The 14,899-nt window shown below is 51.8% G+C and overlaps 8 protein-coding genes across 8 annotated transcripts; 4 read left to right on the forward strand and 4 right to left on the reverse strand.

Annotated features, from left to right (window-relative positions):
* Positions 1-1,527: 1,527 nt before the first annotated feature.
* On the forward strand, positions 1,528-2,520 carry SMAC4_03054 (uncharacterized protein; the record flags this gene model as incomplete). Its single annotated transcript, XM_003349418.2, has 1 exon — positions 1,528-2,520. Exon 1 carries the CDS (start codon positions 1,531-1,533, stop codon positions 2,518-2,520), a length of 990 nt encoding a protein of 329 aa, XP_003349466.2. The 5' UTR covers positions 1,528-1,530.
* A 375-nt stretch (positions 2,521-2,895) lies between these two features.
* On the forward strand, positions 2,896-3,970 carry SMAC4_03055 (uncharacterized protein; the record flags this gene model as incomplete). Its single annotated transcript, XM_003349419.2, has 1 exon — positions 2,896-3,970. The coding sequence occupies exon 1, from the start codon at positions 3,089-3,091 to the stop codon at positions 3,968-3,970; it is 882 nt and encodes a 293-aa protein (XP_003349467.1). The 5' UTR covers positions 2,896-3,088.
* A 48-nt stretch (positions 3,971-4,018) lies between these two features.
* Positions 4,019-5,221, reverse strand: SMAC4_12813 (uncharacterized protein). Its single transcript, XM_024655378.2, has 4 exons — positions 4,462-5,221; positions 4,306-4,378; positions 4,170-4,241; positions 4,019-4,102 (listed from the first exon to the last, which is right to left on the reverse strand). Exons 1-4 carry the CDS (start codon positions 4,817-4,819, stop codon positions 4,057-4,059), a joined length of 549 nt encoding a protein of 182 aa, XP_024511274.1. The 5' UTR covers positions 4,820-5,221; the 3' UTR covers positions 4,019-4,056.
* Positions 5,222-5,257: 36 nt separating this feature from the next.
* Positions 5,258-8,311, forward strand: SMAC4_12812 (uncharacterized protein). Its single transcript, XM_024655377.2, has 3 exons — positions 5,258-5,875; positions 5,957-6,173; positions 6,238-8,311. Exons 1-3 carry the CDS (start codon positions 5,593-5,595, stop codon positions 7,457-7,459), a joined length of 1,722 nt encoding a protein of 573 aa, XP_024511273.2. The 5' UTR covers positions 5,258-5,592; the 3' UTR covers positions 7,460-8,311.
* Positions 8,312-8,444: 133 nt separating this feature from the next.
* On the forward strand, positions 8,445-10,501 carry SMAC4_03056 (uncharacterized protein). Its single transcript, XM_024655376.2, has 3 exons — positions 8,445-8,955; positions 9,029-9,284; positions 9,424-10,501. Exons 1-3 carry the CDS (start codon positions 8,724-8,726, stop codon positions 10,247-10,249), a joined length of 1,314 nt encoding a protein of 437 aa, XP_024511272.2. The 5' UTR covers positions 8,445-8,723; the 3' UTR covers positions 10,250-10,501.
* Positions 10,502-10,507: 6 nt separating this feature from the next.
* Positions 10,508-11,253, reverse strand: SMAC4_03057 (uncharacterized protein; the record flags this gene model as incomplete). The annotated part of the gene is made up of 3 exons (XM_066089882.1): positions 10,508-10,584; positions 10,685-11,057; positions 11,161-11,253. The coding sequence occupies 3 exons, from the start codon at positions 11,251-11,253 to the stop codon at positions 10,508-10,510; spliced, it is 543 nt and encodes a 180-aa protein (XP_065946499.1).
* Positions 11,254-12,455: 1,202 nt separating this feature from the next.
* Positions 12,456-13,558, reverse strand: SMAC4_03058 (uncharacterized protein; the record flags this gene model as incomplete). Its single annotated transcript, XM_066089883.1, has 3 exons — positions 13,315-13,558; positions 12,945-13,144; positions 12,456-12,875 (listed from the first exon to the last, which is right to left on the reverse strand). The coding sequence occupies exons 1-3, from the start codon at positions 13,370-13,372 to the stop codon at positions 12,456-12,458; spliced, it is 678 nt and encodes a 225-aa protein (XP_065946500.1). The 5' UTR covers positions 13,373-13,558.
* Positions 13,559-13,829: 271 nt separating this feature from the next.
* Positions 13,830-14,705, reverse strand: SMAC4_03059 (uncharacterized protein; the record flags this gene model as incomplete). Its single annotated transcript, XM_003349423.1, has 1 exon — positions 13,830-14,705. The coding sequence occupies one exon, from the start codon at positions 14,703-14,705 to the stop codon at positions 13,830-13,832; it is 876 nt and encodes a 291-aa protein (XP_003349471.1).
* Positions 14,706-14,899: the final 194 nt, after the last annotated feature.

Here is a 14,899-nt window from a genome sequence, read left to right on the forward strand (position 1 = left end):
TCCATGGAACAGCCTACCGCAAAGTGCAAGAATGGGCAGATGACGGATTTTGGTACCATGACATTCCCTTCTCGGAAGCCCGACCTGTTTGCAAACATGGTTCAGATCAACTGGCAGGCTTCAGATCGGGACGAGTCTGCCACTACCACCACCACCTCGGCCGAGACTTCGGCCACCGCTTCCGACTCCGACTCGACATCTGATTCCGCTTCCGCGAGTCGCAGCAACCCCAACCTGGTCACAATTACGAGAACCCTTTCCGCATCGCTCACCACCGAGACTTTGGATAGCACAGGGTCAAAACAAGAGGACACGGACACGGACACGGACAAGCCAGCAATGGGCAAAGGAGCAGTTGCTGGCACGGTTGTTGGTGTGATAATGTTTGTGATTCTCTTCCCCGTAGGGTGGTTATTCCGGAGGAACCAGCAAAAGAAAGCCGCCGCTCAAGCTTCCCCTGAGGCCGGCGATGACAGCGACTCTGCTGTTGACCCCACGAGGTCGCTTGTGGGAACGGAAACTTCCAGAGCGCCTGGTTCTTCAGCCGCTGGAGCGCCTCAGCAAGTCTACGCAGATTACCCAACGCAGGAAGTCCCAGGGGATCATAAGCCTTATGCGGCTGCCGTGTACTCCGTTTCCCAACTGGACGACACCAAGATCACACCCGAGTTGCCCATCCACCACGAGATCCACGAAGTACACGCTCCTGGTGCGCACACAATCCCTGAGCTGCCTGGACACAGCGAGGTACACGAGGTTCACGTCCCTGGTGCCCATACAACACCCGAGCTGCCTACTGAGCACCCGGCGTATGAAATTGGCGGGACTGTACCAACGGGGCCCATTCATCACTCAGTCAATGACGCGCCTTGGTCACCAGTGGCTCCATTTGAGGTCTCGGCGACACCGGTCGACCCCAACCGACCGGCAGCTGGGGCAGCGGGTGGAAGGTGATGAATGAGCGGAAATCGTCATGTTCTTGGCCAAAGTCGTTGCTTTTTTGTTCTCGTCCTGCATGAGCGTTTGTTAACGATAGAGATGTAATGCGTTAGATGTCCATTTGATGTATGAAACTGTGGCAGTGTTTGAGAATCAAGCATATAGGGCAACCTGTCATTGTCCTCAAACATGGTCCTTCTCTCCCCGCAGTCACCGTTGCATTTGGATCGATTTCAACTTGATATTGATAATTTTGGAGCTGTCTGAGCAGAAGTAGGATGTGGTACATCTGGAACAACACCATTTTCTTTCCACACGCACATAGTCGTAATACAAAGCACACAAACAGTCGAAGTATTCAGGGGCTTGGTAAACAACCATCACGAGGGTTAGGGGTAAGTGATACGCTGCGATAGCGAAGGCCGATTAGCGCCGCATATCGGAGGGACCAACTCGCAACCCCTCACGCATCTCACCCCACGTCTTCAACATACACCAAACATCTCACTACGGCGTACCCTGGACTCTCACACTTTCAATTGGGAGCCTGAACACACAAAGTTCTATCGCAGAAAAGGCACACCACCCACAATGGCCCCAGAACGAGAAGCCGACGTCTCAATCCGCCACTCCATCCGCTGGCTCTCCAGCTCCTCCAGCGGCACCGACAACCCCCCACCCTCGGAACCCACCTCAACCATCGTCCTCACCTCTCCCAGCGGCCGCTTTGTTGATCTACGCATTCTCAAACAAGACCCTTCTTCCACCGACCACGCCTCTGTCTTCAGCCAGACCGAACCTAAAGCCGAAGAAGCCAAATCCAAAACCCTCCCCGTGTCCCGGCTAGACTGGGCCATAGCCGGCACCTCCACGCACACCCCCACCCGCCCTACTATCGGTTACTACGGGCAGAAACTGATTTTGCCGGATGGACGCACGGTGAATGGGAGTGTGGCGGATTTGAAGAAGGGGAAATACCCGTATGTGAGGGGGAGGTGGACGCATTGGGTTGATTCTAGGGTTGTGTACTCGGCGGATAGTAAGAATGGGGATGAGGCACCGGCAGATGAGGGGGATATGTACCGAATGCCGGAGGATCAGAGGTTGACGCTTGAGAAGGGGAGGATGGTTAACCCTAAGACGGGGAGGGAGGAGGAGTATGAGGAAGTTTGGGGGCCGGATGATGACGATGAGGAAGGTGAGGAAGGGTCACAGTCGCGATGTGTTGTTTGGGAGATAGATGATGAGGCGGGGAGCAAGAAGGGGAGGATTGTGAGGGTAGGAAGATGGACGCAGGGGATTTTGAGAAGGGGGGATGAGTTGTTGTGTGAGCGGTGGAAGCTGATGGGTGCAGGTGGTGAGGATAAGGAGAGGAGATGGAAGTTGGATGCGAGGGTTGGAGGGTATTTTGGTGGTGAGGAGGGGAGGAAACTGGATGATAAGGATGAAACCCTGGCGTTTCCGGAAGCTCTTGTTGATATGATGATTACTGCGGGAGAGCCAGGAAAGGAGAGGAAAGTTGGGGATACGGTTAAAGGAAGTAATGGTGATGTGTGGACGCTGATGGAGTGCGGTCCTTGAGAAGCTGGACTGTCTGCTTCTATTCACATTGTGCTGCTACCTTGAGGCAGCAAGGGATGCACCCGTTCGGTTGTATAGGAGGTTGTTCTTTTCAGGTGTTTCTCCTATAACGATAACCATGATACTTTCTTTGCCTTACAGCTATCTTCTACGATATGGACTGCTACCGGTCCACCACGCCATCCACAAAATTGCGGATTACGCCATTATATATATCATGACGTCACTTTCTTGGTATCTGGACTTCAGATCAAGGTTACTGTTCAGCATCTTCAAATCCCGGAAAGAAGCGACTCCCAACGACGCTTTTTCCAGGAAACCTCCATCGATCGAAGCAAGAGAGGGGTTTTAATACGCTAACTACATGTTACTACCCCAAGAGCGGCTTAGTAATAACTTCTTTCTCCAACTTCCCCTCCTTTCTTATAACCTTAAGAACTCACTAACTCTTCAACATCATCCTTAAACTCTAACTAAACCACTAACTAACATACTTCCAACTTCATCTTTAACTTCAACTTCACATTCACATTCGAACCCACATACACCAGCCATCCACTCGCCCACCATGACATCCCCAACCGCAACCGCTCCCACAGCCATCACAAACCCACCCCCTGTGACCAACACCACCGCAGCCATCACCAACCCAACCCCCGTCACGGGCACCACCACCGGCATCACCGTCACCGCCCCTGGCACTGGCGGCAACGCCCGCTTCAACGCCGACGCCGCCAACTGGGACTCCAACCCCTCCATCCAACTCGCCACCTCCCTAGCTTTCGAATCCTACCTCGCCCACCTCCCTCCCCCCTCCGTTCTCTCCACTTACAACGTCCTCGAAATCGGCTGCGGCACCGGCCTGCTCTCCCTGATGCTCGCCCCGCACGTCCGTTCCCTCACAGCCGTCGACGCCGCCGAGGGCATGATCGAAGTTCTGTCCCACAAGCTTGCATGGGGCGGCGCCTACGAAAAAGTCAAAAACGTCCGACCAGTCGCCTATCTCCTCCAAGACCCAGAGGATCCCGTACTGAAAATTGACCCCGTAACGGGTCTGGCGTGGGACGGGAAATTCGATTTGGTTATCTCCCACTTAGTCCTGCACCACGTCGCGGACTTGCCGGCGCTGTTTCGCACTATTTATGGTACGCTCACACCTTCACTTAACGCTGATGGGACGGGTGGGAGGGTCATAACGACGGATTTTGAGAATTTCGGGCCGGAGGCGAGGAGGTTCCATCCCGAAGCCAAGATGGAGGGCGTGGAGAGACATGGGATTATTAAGGAGGAGATGGAACTGGTGCTAAGGGGGGCTGGGTTTGAGGAGGTCAGGGTTGAGAGGGGGTTTGTGCTCAGTAAGAAGGTGGAGAGTGAACCTGGCAAGGGGGATATGGAGACGGGGCCGGTGGTGGAGTTTCCGTTTTTGGTTTGTGAGGGGAGGAGGGTTTAAGGTCTTTCGAGACGGGACTTGGGAGTCGGTAGAAGAACCTAGCATTGGGGAGTGGCGACGAAAGGAGCTTGTCATTAGGATGATATTTAGCGGGAGGAGCTGGTTGTGGTGCTCGAAGAATCTGAGAGTTTTCTGGTTGGCAAGCATGTCAGTCTTGGACCACATCAAATCTTTTTTTTTTTTTTTAAATAAGTCGGACCTGAGTTCTCGCTTCACTTTGTTGAGGGTTGCTTCGATCTCGCTTATGTTATCCTCTTGGCTTCTCGTGGTGCTGAGGGTTACCGGTCAGTACAGGATCGTCTTATGTGATTTGATTGGTGGGCGGGAGTGAGTACATGAGAAGGAATGTAAGTTGGATGGTGTTGAGGTGTTGGAACTGTGTCTCCATCGCTTCCACAGCACCCATCACTGCAAGCTTCGGTTAGTACCTTATTCATGTTCCTTCCAGTGGAGAAGATAAATGTTGAAAAGTAGAGAGGTAAGTATGTTACCGTCAGGCCGATAATACCACCACCAGTGGTGGCTTTTGCTGTTTTTCTGAAGTTCAGCTGTTGCTGTTCGGTGGTGCTGCTTGATTGTGTCAAGGGTCATCAGAAAGTTGCCCCTGATTGAACTCCCTTCCCAATCTCGATGCGCTTCTCTCTCGAGTCTGTCAAAGTAGACTTTTATGTGCTGTATGTGATCTTTTCTTGCCTTCAATTTCCCATCTATGTCGCCCATTTCCTTTTCCGCGCTGTGCGTGATGGACAAGAATGTGACAACGAGTGTGAGAAGTCCAAGGGTGAACGTAAACAGGCCAACAACATTACTGACAGTGGACAAAGGACTGTCGGCTGCGTTGTCGGACATGTTGCACCTGGTATAAAATGATTTCGGATAGACTTCCGGGGGGTTCGGCAGGGGCCGAAAAAGAATCGATGGTCCAGCTTATAGTTAGTCAATGTCGAGGGCCGGAATTGTCGCGGAAATGCGACATAAATGAGAAGTTTAGTATTCCATGTGGTGTGCAAATCAGGGAATTCGTAGACAAAGTCAGATCATAAAAACGCCAAAAGGGGCTGTCATTGTACAGACCCGTCCCGGCTCGGTTGACCTTTATCTGGACAGTCCCCTCTTACACCGTCAGCTGGAGTAATCCAATCATATATTTCAAGCCACAATATCATGGTGCCGCCATTGGTGGTTACTCCCCACGCTTGATGCCTGAATGGTTGTGTGATGGGTGTGTGGCAGTCGAGTCGTCCCCCGCCACTCCCCACCTGGAGTCAAGTGTTCACTGCAGACTGCGGGTCAATCTTTTCTTGTGGATTTTTCCTCCTAACAAACATCCAATTGAGACAATCTTGCCATTACCTCGCCTCTTCTTTTTAGGACCGATGTACGACATGACCATCATGCATCTCAGCCTCAATACCACGCCATTGGAGGATTCAGCCATGAAATACAACACCCATTTCCGTGGTGTAACCACCAACAAGGCTCAGGTATGGGCAGCCCATATCTTACGGGTCTCTCTCTATATGGACTTGAATGTCCCAGAGCACTCTTCGGTTGATCTAATCCTTTATGGTATGTAACAAAAAAAACCTTGTCATGTGCATCGCACCTCATCAAAACCCAACATGACTTCCGACAAGACGATCGATTTAACTCGAAGCGATGACCAGCTGATCACTGTCTCTTCGGGCACGGACACATTCACAATCTCCTTTTGCGAAGTCCCCAGAGCGAGCGACAAGGCAGAACGTCGCTTCCAGCGCGTTCACAAGCCGCTCGTGGACGTGAACGAAACAAAGGAAGGCTTCCCAGGTTCCTACTTTCCCTTCACAATCTATGGTGCCCCAACAGAGAATAGCATCAAAGGTGTGCAGAAGGGGAGCCGAAGCCATTTCCTTGCCATCAAAGGTAAGCCGTCTTACTCTGCTGACTCTAACAAGAATCACTCCTTCAAGTACCCCTGTGCAAATGCTGAATAGAAACTCCCAGATGACAAAGCCTTTGCAATCCGTATGATCGGAGACTCCAAAGAGTCTGCTTTCAAGGTGAAAGTGAAGGTGGGCGGCGTGAATGTTCTCCAGCATACAACCCAGGGGAAGAAGAGCCAGGATTATTTTGTCGTCTCCGAGCAAAAATGGGTTTGGGGAAAGCAAATTGGCAAAAAAACCGCCCGTCAGTTCCGTGTTTTTGGCCGTGAAAGAGAGAAGTATGCTACCATTGGCCGTCACACCCCGGATCCGAGTTCTCAGCTGACCTCTGACCCTCTGCAGACTTTCTCTCCGGCATCAACTTCGAAATGACAACATCAAGAAAGAGGTAGAGATTGAAATCACGTCCCGCCGTCGCCCTCCGCCAACTACGAGGTGTAGTTCACTCCATGACCGATGGGGGTATGAAGCAACGAAAAGATCATCTTACGTGAGCTCGCCTTCCTCGAGTTCGTCTTCAATGAGTTGGAACAATGCGGGTCCGTCCGCCCTATCACCCGCTCTCATGCTACAGCCAAGAATACCACAGAAAAACTACGAGGCACTTTCTTATATTAATTCCTATGTCCCCCCAGACGACGACAGTCCTAGTAGCTCCATTCGACGAATGAGTCCAGGCCCTGGATATTTTCAACATGAAGTAGATTCATCCGACAACAATGCCTGCTTACTAGAGCCAGTAGAGGTACCAGAACGACCAGGAGCGGTATTAACACCCGAGCCACCATCACCAGGTGCGATAGTAGTACATGCATCGCCATCGCCATCATCGACATCATCAGAAGTACACGTGATGATGGGATGCTCTCATCGGATAGCATCATCACAGCCCGTCAGCTACCAAGAAAGCATCGACTCCGACCCTGAAGAGGACATTCTCCCGGACCAAATGGTTGTCGGAACCGGCGGTCTGATCGAGCAAATCGTCTTCCCAGACAAACATCCCGAATGGATCGACGACTGCACCGTGACGCTCAAGTTCAAGATCGTCGACAACCCGCGGCATTTCCCAAAAAACGTGCAGAGTCTAGTAAAACCAAAACACCAAGCTGTAGGGGAGAGACGTATTTCTGGACCCGAACCAGGTGGAAACTACCGAGAGGTGCCGAACCCGCCTGCCGGAATCTTTCAAGGACTTGCACCGGTTGTGACAGACCCGGACAGGTTGAGACAGGATATTAGGTCGCCTATGGAGATGGAGCCGAGTGTCCATAGGGATAGGGAGCCGCCGAAGTTGCCGGTGAATTCAAAGGCGGGGTCGGGAGGAGAGCGAGAGGAGGGCGCCGAGGACATGGACGAGCAGGAAGAAGAGGGAACAAAGAGAGACTATCAGAGACTCCATGAAGAGGCTAAAGCTCAGCCACGGGGATTTAAGAAAAGGAAGAGGAAGAGGCGTAAACAAGGTAGTCAAGGGGGGCCAGAGCTCTTTACGGTACCGGAGCGGAGATCGAGATGGCGAACGTTTGTTGATGCTATGAGGCGGTTCCTGACTTTGGGTCGGTAGGTAGGTCTTGTGGCCTTCCGTGCTTACTTTAGAAGCACTACACGGTTAAAGAGCGATATTGATGGCCGACAATTCAAGACTAGAACTGAGCTGAAATAGACTGATGATACCGGAAAGTGAGATCGGTATTTTGAATGAGACAATGAAGTTCGTCATTGCTTGAACATACATTAAATCCCGATCAAGACACATATGGCCATGTTCTCTTGTGGTTATGACATCTGAGCTGGCTCACATCAACCCTATGTGTTGCGGAAAGGGAAAACAGACGAGTGGATGCCACCACACTCTTCGATGACATTACAATTTGATATTAGTAACGTTTTCGAAAATTAGAAAGTTAAACCATGGTGACTGGCTTCTAGACGCGCGACTTCGATGCCATGAATGAGATGGATTCGAAACTAATGCCGAAGATGGTGCGTGACGTCTTTCGCGAGGAAGCCATGTAGTCAGTGACTGACGGGAAAGAAAATGTCATTGGTGTAGGATATCAGAATCAGACAGTTGGTAATTTCCGTTGCTGCCTCAAGGGCGTTGCAGTGATATCGGCAGCACCGAGGAGATGAAGCTTCATGACATAGCCTTCTCTACCTCTACGCAAGTTAAGTGCCGAGATCCGCAACAACTGCGAGATAGCCGCGGAAATGATGGGTTTGGTGTGTTGAATGATTGCAGGCCAAGAAAGGGCGCAGATAACAAAGGGTTGACCTACAACTTGGAAAGCAGGCTCTCATGCTCCTTCCCCGGGTTGGCCGATGGACCAACAGGAACAGACTTGACAGACTCCCCGCAGACTCGTCGGAGGAGGACTCCGACGCCGAACGAATCCCCTCGACCAGCCAAGAAGCCACAAGATGACTGCATTTGAATTTCTTTTTACCCTCTCGTTATTGGTGGTGGGTTGGTGGTGGCTTCCCACCTTGGCCGGTGGAACGACTGTCAAAGGGATGTTCTGTACGACATTAATTCCATGCATATCAGCCTCAAGATCGACAATTGGGTGTGTTCAGCCTCCTCATGCAAAGAGCCAACTCCGCGGTGTTACCCTGAGCAGGTGGGCAGCCCCTCTCTTTCCCTCTTGAAAGTTGCCTATTAATGTTGTGCTCATTATCCCCATGGCGCCTCGCAGATCATGGATGAGCACTAGTCAGTAACACCCGAAGTTTTCCACCTCAATTGTCAAATCATACCTCGATTATACCTCAGATCATATTCCCTATCATATCTCACTTTACCAAGATCAACAAGACCACTCGACACAATGATCGAACTAAAACAAGGCCCAGACGACAAGTCGGTCACCGTCTCTGACGGAAACAACAGTTTCAGCATCACCTTCTGTGAAGTTCCCCGAGCGGAAGACAATGGAATACTGAGTCACCAACGAGTCCATGACCCGTATAAAGGTCAAGGTGCCTCTTTACGGCCAGTCTTTCCTTTCAGAGTCTATGACTCCCCAAAATTGAAGGATAGCCGGGCGCTTGCTATTAAAGGTCAGCATTTACACCCTCAATGGCGGCGAATCCATAGAGCCAACCAGCTAACGGTATGGTGTTTACCTAGCAGATGACAAAGCCTTTGCAATCCGTATGTCCGGTGACTCTTCAAAATCAGCCTTCAAGGTGCTGGTGAAAGTGGGCGGGGTGAATATCATCCAGCACCAGCACCAGCACACCTTGAACGGCAAGGACGGCAAAGACGGGAAGAAAATACCACCATTACAAGATTACTTTGTCGTCTCCGAGCAGCAGTGGATTTGGGGAACACAAGTCGGGAAGGATACCGCGAGGCAGTTTCGGGTGTTTGGTCGGAGGAGAGAGAGGTATGTGCCGTTTTCATTGCCTTTTACTATGACCCTGTCGTCTGTTAGCATTCGGGATCTTTTTGCGCGTCCTGACAGCATGATACCTACCTTACCTTTACAAAACCCAAATCATCTTCTAACATCTGAAACTTGCCAGACTCTCCCTTCGACATCAACTCCACAAGAACAACCACGTCAAAGAAGTCGAGATCCAAATCACTTCACGCCGCCCCGCGCCAGACAGTGAAGCAGATAAAGCTTCAGAGTCCGCAACACTAAATGGCTCAGAAGACGACGAGCAGCAGCAATCCGTTTCCTTCGCAGCATCCAACTCCAACACCACTTCCGAAGAATCACCATCATCGCCGCACGAAATGGTCATCGGGACAGGCGGCCTCATCTGCCAAGTCATTGCTCGAGATAAACACCCGGAGGGTTTGGTTGATGACACCAAGACTATCAAGTTCAAGATCTATAACCCCAATAAGCCCAACCACTTCCGGAAGAAGACGGGTCTCTGGTTAGGAAACCCAGGTGGGAACTGGGATGATAAGCCGCACCCCGCCAGGAGGTTTTTCGGACGCAGGGGGCCGGTGGTTGAGGATGCGAAGGGGATCAGGGGGGATATCAAGTCGCCGGTAGAGCTGGAAGGTGGCGAGGACAGGCACCGCGACGTTGATCTGGACTCTGACGTGGACTCGGGTGTGTCAATGGGCCAGACAGGAGATGATGAGAATGAGGATGTGGATGAGGACGTTTCACCAGAAGAAGAAGAGAGGGAACGGTTTGCGGCCCTGATGGGCGAGGCGAGGAGTCAGCCTCGAGAGCCACCCATGCTGGAGAAACGGAAGATGAAGAAAAAGGAGATCAAAAAGGATGAACAGCAACCACCGGGTGTGATGCAAATAATAGTTCTCAAACGGGCCGGGCCGGTAACTGCGCGTGAAAAAGAAGCAAGTGGCGAACATTTCTTGAGGCGATGAGAAGGGTTTTGACTCCCGGTCAGTGGTGACAGTGGATGGCATAGTTGGGTGGGTGGAATGAATGATGGGAGAAAATGATGTAATTTAAGATGCTGATGTGCTTGGTGTAGGTTCAGCCGGTGTAAGCTCGGTGGGTACGCGTGTCTTAACGGTGTTGGCGATTTCGGTGATGGTGTTTGCTTGACGGTCGATGGTGCTAGCAGGTCAATGTTAGTAGCTGAAGTCTACTTTGATCAAGTCTGTGGTTTGAGGTAGTAATCACCTTTGTATTGGCAACAGTTTAGTCCCTTGTATGACCATGATGAGACAGTCCACCTGACCTACAATGGAAGACACTGTTGAGCGAGCCATATATTCACACCTACTATTAGTCATGTGCATGTGTTCAAATTTTATGATTAAGAATGAAGAAAAAGGCAATCCATGTGCACTTACACTCCTGGTAGTTGTCCTCAAGTTTACCCATGCTCTCGCGCGATTCTCTCCAGTTCTTAAGTTGTCTCCACACCGCCACCGACACTTTACAGGAACCCGCAAGATCCAATCGTAGTATCGATCGTACCGTAGCTCTTGCATAGCCCGCAACACTGATTTGCTCGGAGAGAAGGTGCAGAGTGGTTTCCGTTTCGGAGATGATGACTTTTGCCTGCTCGTAGCAGGCCTGAACATCCTTGAGGATCTCCTGTAACCCTTCTTCTGGCTGGCTGTCGTCCAACTTTGACTTTTCTTCCGGAATCCTGGTATTTGCTGGCGCGTGAATGAGGCAATTGCTGTTGCCTTTGAAGCCCGCGAAATCCAGGTCAAAAAGCTGGATGTAGCGTGCTTTCTGCTCCAAACGCCTTACAGGAGTTTATCCACTCCCTTTTGTGGAGTTGCTGAATCACTCTTCGTTCATTTTGTAGGACTCGTACTATCACCAGGTTAAGAGCCGAGAGAGCGAAAGTGAGGAGGCCAATGATGTTGGCGGCGGTTGAGAGTTTGCTGCCTTCTGAGCCGTTAGCCATTTTGCAAGTTTTTTTTGTGGGATGTATTTCATGCAATGTAAACGAGATTACGAAATGAAAGGAAGATGCCATGAAGAGTTGCAGAATTTTGGGTGCCATTGAATGGGAGGTGAAAACGCTTTCGGTCTATGTAAACACGCTGTAGAGACATTCGTGGGAACAGCCCACCACGGGTCGACATCAGCCCACACAAAGGCGGCTTGCACAAGCCATTTGGAGCCACAAGCCACCATGACACCAGTTCACTCTCAAGCCAATGACAAGGCGCCGGCAGGATAAAAACAGCGGACGAGCATGCGGTGTTGGATGTCTAGATTCTGGATATATGGCGAGAGATTGGGACCTGTTGTGCGTATAGTCGGCAACAAGGAAGACTAATATGGTCGATTGAGGTTTCAGACCTCCTAGCAGGAGTGTTGTAGCAGTCATGTTTTGGAAGAGGGATGACTGGGAAGACTCCGGATAGTGTGGGTGTGAACAGGAGGCGGATTTCGGGATGTGGAAAGCCTTTGATTCGAAGGCATATGTTGCAGAATCGATAGTATTGGAGGTTCAATGCAGAATATCTGGCGGGCTGGGTCTCGAGATGTCGTTGATGTTTTGGTTGCTGGATGGTCGGTGAAGTTGACGTGAGTTCTCTTCTGCTCTCAGCTAGGCAGCTCCAGTTCGATATGGGGTCCGGAAACATGTCGTGTTTTCGAGAATCGCATTCGAGGTCGATGGTGACGTCCGCAACTGGGTGCTGTCCATAATCGTTAACAACTACCAGCCACGTAGCTGTCTGTCCAAACATGACTCGATGTCGGTGCCAAGGACATTTTGATCCCCCAATTCATCCACCGTCAACGTAAAGGCTTGCCAATGCCAGATCCAGATGCGCTCAGTTTGATGTGTTGTAATCCAAAGAAACCGAAATTAGCAGACAGAGAAAACCGAGAGATGCCTACAGAGATAAAAACACAACTTGCCGAACCCTCCTGATGCGGCAGAAAGAATTTGTCCCTTCCATAAACGCCACAAGCCATAGCCATATTTTGAGGACCATGTTTAACAAAACCCAAGACCCTGGTAAAGCAACAAGTCTTTCTTCCACTCCCTCTTTCTTCCTTTCCAAGCAGCGCCAGCAGCAACAGCAGCAGCAGCACTTGTAAGCGCCTTGTTCGTCGTCGTCGTCGTCGTCGTCGTCAACCAGTCGCAACCGCTTAGTAGCCACCACGGCCACGGCCTCCACCACGGGAGAAACCGCCGCCACCACCGCGGGAGAAGCCACCGCCACCACCACCCCTCGAGAAGCCGCCGCTGCCACCGCGACCGCCGCCTCTGCTGAAACCACCACCGCCGCCGCGGGAGAAACCACCACCACCACCGCCGCGAGAGAAGCCACCGCCGCCGCGAGAAGAGAAGCCGCCACGGCCACCACCGCGGGCACCACCACGGGGACCGCCACGGCCACCACCAGCACCACCACGGCCAGCCTTCTTCACCTTGGGGGCGCCGAGAACCTTGGGCTTGGGGAGGAAACGCTCGAGAGGGAGGAGCTTCTCGGAGCCGACGAAGACCTTGTCGCCGGGCTTGAAGGAAGTAGCGACGATACCGGTTTGGGGCTTGACGGTGAAGTAGACCTGAACGAAGGAGGAGTGTTAGCTTCATGTGCTGTGGTTCGAAGTGTCGTGGGAAGAAGTAATGCGTACCTGGTTGAGGGGACCGAGGACCTCATCGATCTTGCCGATGGGAGTCTTGTTCTCAAGGAAGACCTGAGCGTTGAAGTGGGGGATCTTGGGGTTGGTGGACTTGTAGAACATCTCGCCCTCGACGGCGTGCTCGAAGGTGCCGAGCTCCAGAACCTGGGCGGGGGGACCATCGTCGCGCTGGCCGAAACCGCCACGGCCGCCTGTTTGTAGGAAAGGATATGTTAGTTATTATTGTACATTGTGAGTGTATGTGTGTTGTGTTGTCCTCAAGTCGCCTTGAGCTGAGCCAATGGTTGACTTCAAATTGCGACCACAAGACAACGACATCAAGGTGGACGATAACGGGCTGATAATAGAATATAAGTCGTACCTCTGAAGCCGCCACGGCCACCACGGTCACCACCACCTCCACGACCTCTGAAAGACATGATTTATTGGTTGTGTTTTGTTGGTTGTTGAAATGGAAATTCGGCAAGGGTGCGTCTTGCGTCTCCTCGCGCGTCAGTGAACTGTAGGACCGTCGGGTTCGGAGTAGAGATGTTGACAATCGATCGTTTCGTCGGCGCAGACAATTGAAATTTTTCCGTGTTCCTGGGAGACTGTTGAATTAGGACGAGGAATTTTTCCCGGCCGGCAGGCAACCCAGACGCAACAGCACCCCACCGTGGCCAGCCCACTTTGAGCACTTTCAGACGGTTCCTGGCGGCGCATTGGTTCAATGCAAATTGTGGATCGACCGGGTCCAGCGGCCAGTGTGGAAATGCGGGTCCGTGCCCAGGGCCCTTGACAAACGCCAAATGTGGGGATTTTCACCTGCAACATCACTGGCAGCCCCTGTCACTTTTGACACAGATGACAGAACACTCAACTTCATCGCTTCAACATTCATTCTTTCAACATGGAGCTACTACAACTGGTATCCGTCTTATTACCCGTACACGACGCCTTCAAGTTACCGTAAATCGTATGGACGTACTTGACCTTACCGTCCTCAACCCGGATCTCATGACTATCCGGCATATTCCCCAGCGCATCAAACGAACACAGCACATCAACGGACCCCATCACTTCATCAATGACATATCGCCGATTCCCGTTGCGCTTCGAACTGCCTCCTCTCGGTAGCTGACCACCGCACGGTCTGGTATACTGCGACCCTTCAACACGCTCACAGTCGGTACCCCAAGGGATACTATCAGCCGCCTTCGCGTCCGTCCACATGTCGAGATAGGCATCGCCGACCTTCTTCAGCAGCTCTCGACTGGGCCGGTTCGCCACCGTATCGATCACGCCCCAGTTCTCCTTCTGGATGTACCCGAGTGTTTTTTGAGCATTGAAGAAGAGGGAGCCGGTGGTGGCAGCAATGATGTCGATGGATGCGATGATGGAGGTGTCGCCGTCGACTGAATGACGGATCTGTGTTGCCGTGACGTACGGCTTGGAGTTGGAGCCGCTGGAGAATGAGATGATCATGGTGTAGCTGGCACATGCAACGGTGTCCGCGGTTGATGTGTTGAGGCCGATGGGGTGCGACTGGCTGAGCACGCCGCGCCTGATGTCGGCTGCCTTGTTGTTCTGGTAGGTGAAGTTGCTCGAGGCCAGTTTGAGGTTGTCGGATTTGCCGGCGGAGAACGAGGCTACATAGCTGTTGGTTGCTGCTAGCAAGCCCTCCCTGGTACACTCAGCGAACACAGAGGTGATGGATGCAAGGAGGCAGACGACGGACAATAAGACCGTGTCTTTGGTGGTTCTGGACAGCATGACGAGTACAGGTAACAGGTAAACGGTTGACCGTGATAGAGTAGCTGCTTCTGGGACCGGCAGCTTTGATCAGTGATGACCGGCGGCACGAGTGCTTAAGTACGCACTTCCATTTCTTTATGAGCCGTCAGTCTCTGCCGATCCTTGAATCCTCGATGATCATTCATGAGCAGGTTTGCTGTGGATAAATGAAG

The sequence above is a fragment of the Sordaria macrospora genome, chromosome 3, assembly GCF_033870435.1.
Source record: "Sordaria macrospora chromosome 3, complete sequence".
Classification (NCBI taxonomy): domain Eukaryota; kingdom Fungi; phylum Ascomycota; class Sordariomycetes; order Sordariales; family Sordariaceae; genus Sordaria; species Sordaria macrospora.

What these genes read in the sequence shown, in the direction of transcription:
- SMAC4_12813 (XM_024655378.2), bottom strand. Translation starts at nt 4,819, where the DNA reads ATGTCCGACAACGCAGCCGACAGTCCTTTGTCCACTGTCAGTAATGTT. An exon ending in GTGGTATTATCGGCCTGACG is followed by an intron (nt 4,379 to 4,461) that starts GTAACATACTTA and finishes CGAAGCTTGCAG; the next exon opens with TGATGGGTGCTGTGGAAGCG. An exon ending in AAAGTGAAGCGAGAACTCAG is followed by an intron (nt 4,103 to 4,169) that starts GTCCGACTTATT and finishes CTTGCCAACCAG; the next exon opens with AAAACTCTCAGATTCTTCGA.
- SMAC4_12812 (XM_024655377.2), top strand. Translation starts at nt 5,593, where the DNA reads ATGACTTCCGACAAGACGATCGATTTAACTCGAAGCGATGACCAGCTG. An exon ending in CCATTTCCTTGCCATCAAAG is followed by an intron (nt 5,876 to 5,956) that starts GTAAGCCGTCTT and finishes AGAAACTCCCAG; the next exon opens with ATGACAAAGCCTTTGCAATC. An exon ending in TTTGGCCGTGAAAGAGAGAA is followed by an intron (nt 6,174 to 6,237) that starts GTATGCTACCAT and finishes GACCCTCTGCAG; the next exon opens with ACTTTCTCTCCGGCATCAAC.
- SMAC4_03056 (XM_024655376.2), top strand. Translation starts at nt 8,724, where the DNA reads ATGATCGAACTAAAACAAGGCCCAGACGACAAGTCGGTCACCGTCTCT. An exon ending in CCGGGCGCTTGCTATTAAAG is followed by an intron (nt 8,956 to 9,028) that starts GTCAGCATTTAC and finishes TTTACCTAGCAG; the next exon opens with ATGACAAAGCCTTTGCAATC. An exon ending in TTTGGTCGGAGGAGAGAGAG is followed by an intron (nt 9,285 to 9,423) that starts GTATGTGCCGTT and finishes GAAACTTGCCAG; the next exon opens with ACTCTCCCTTCGACATCAAC.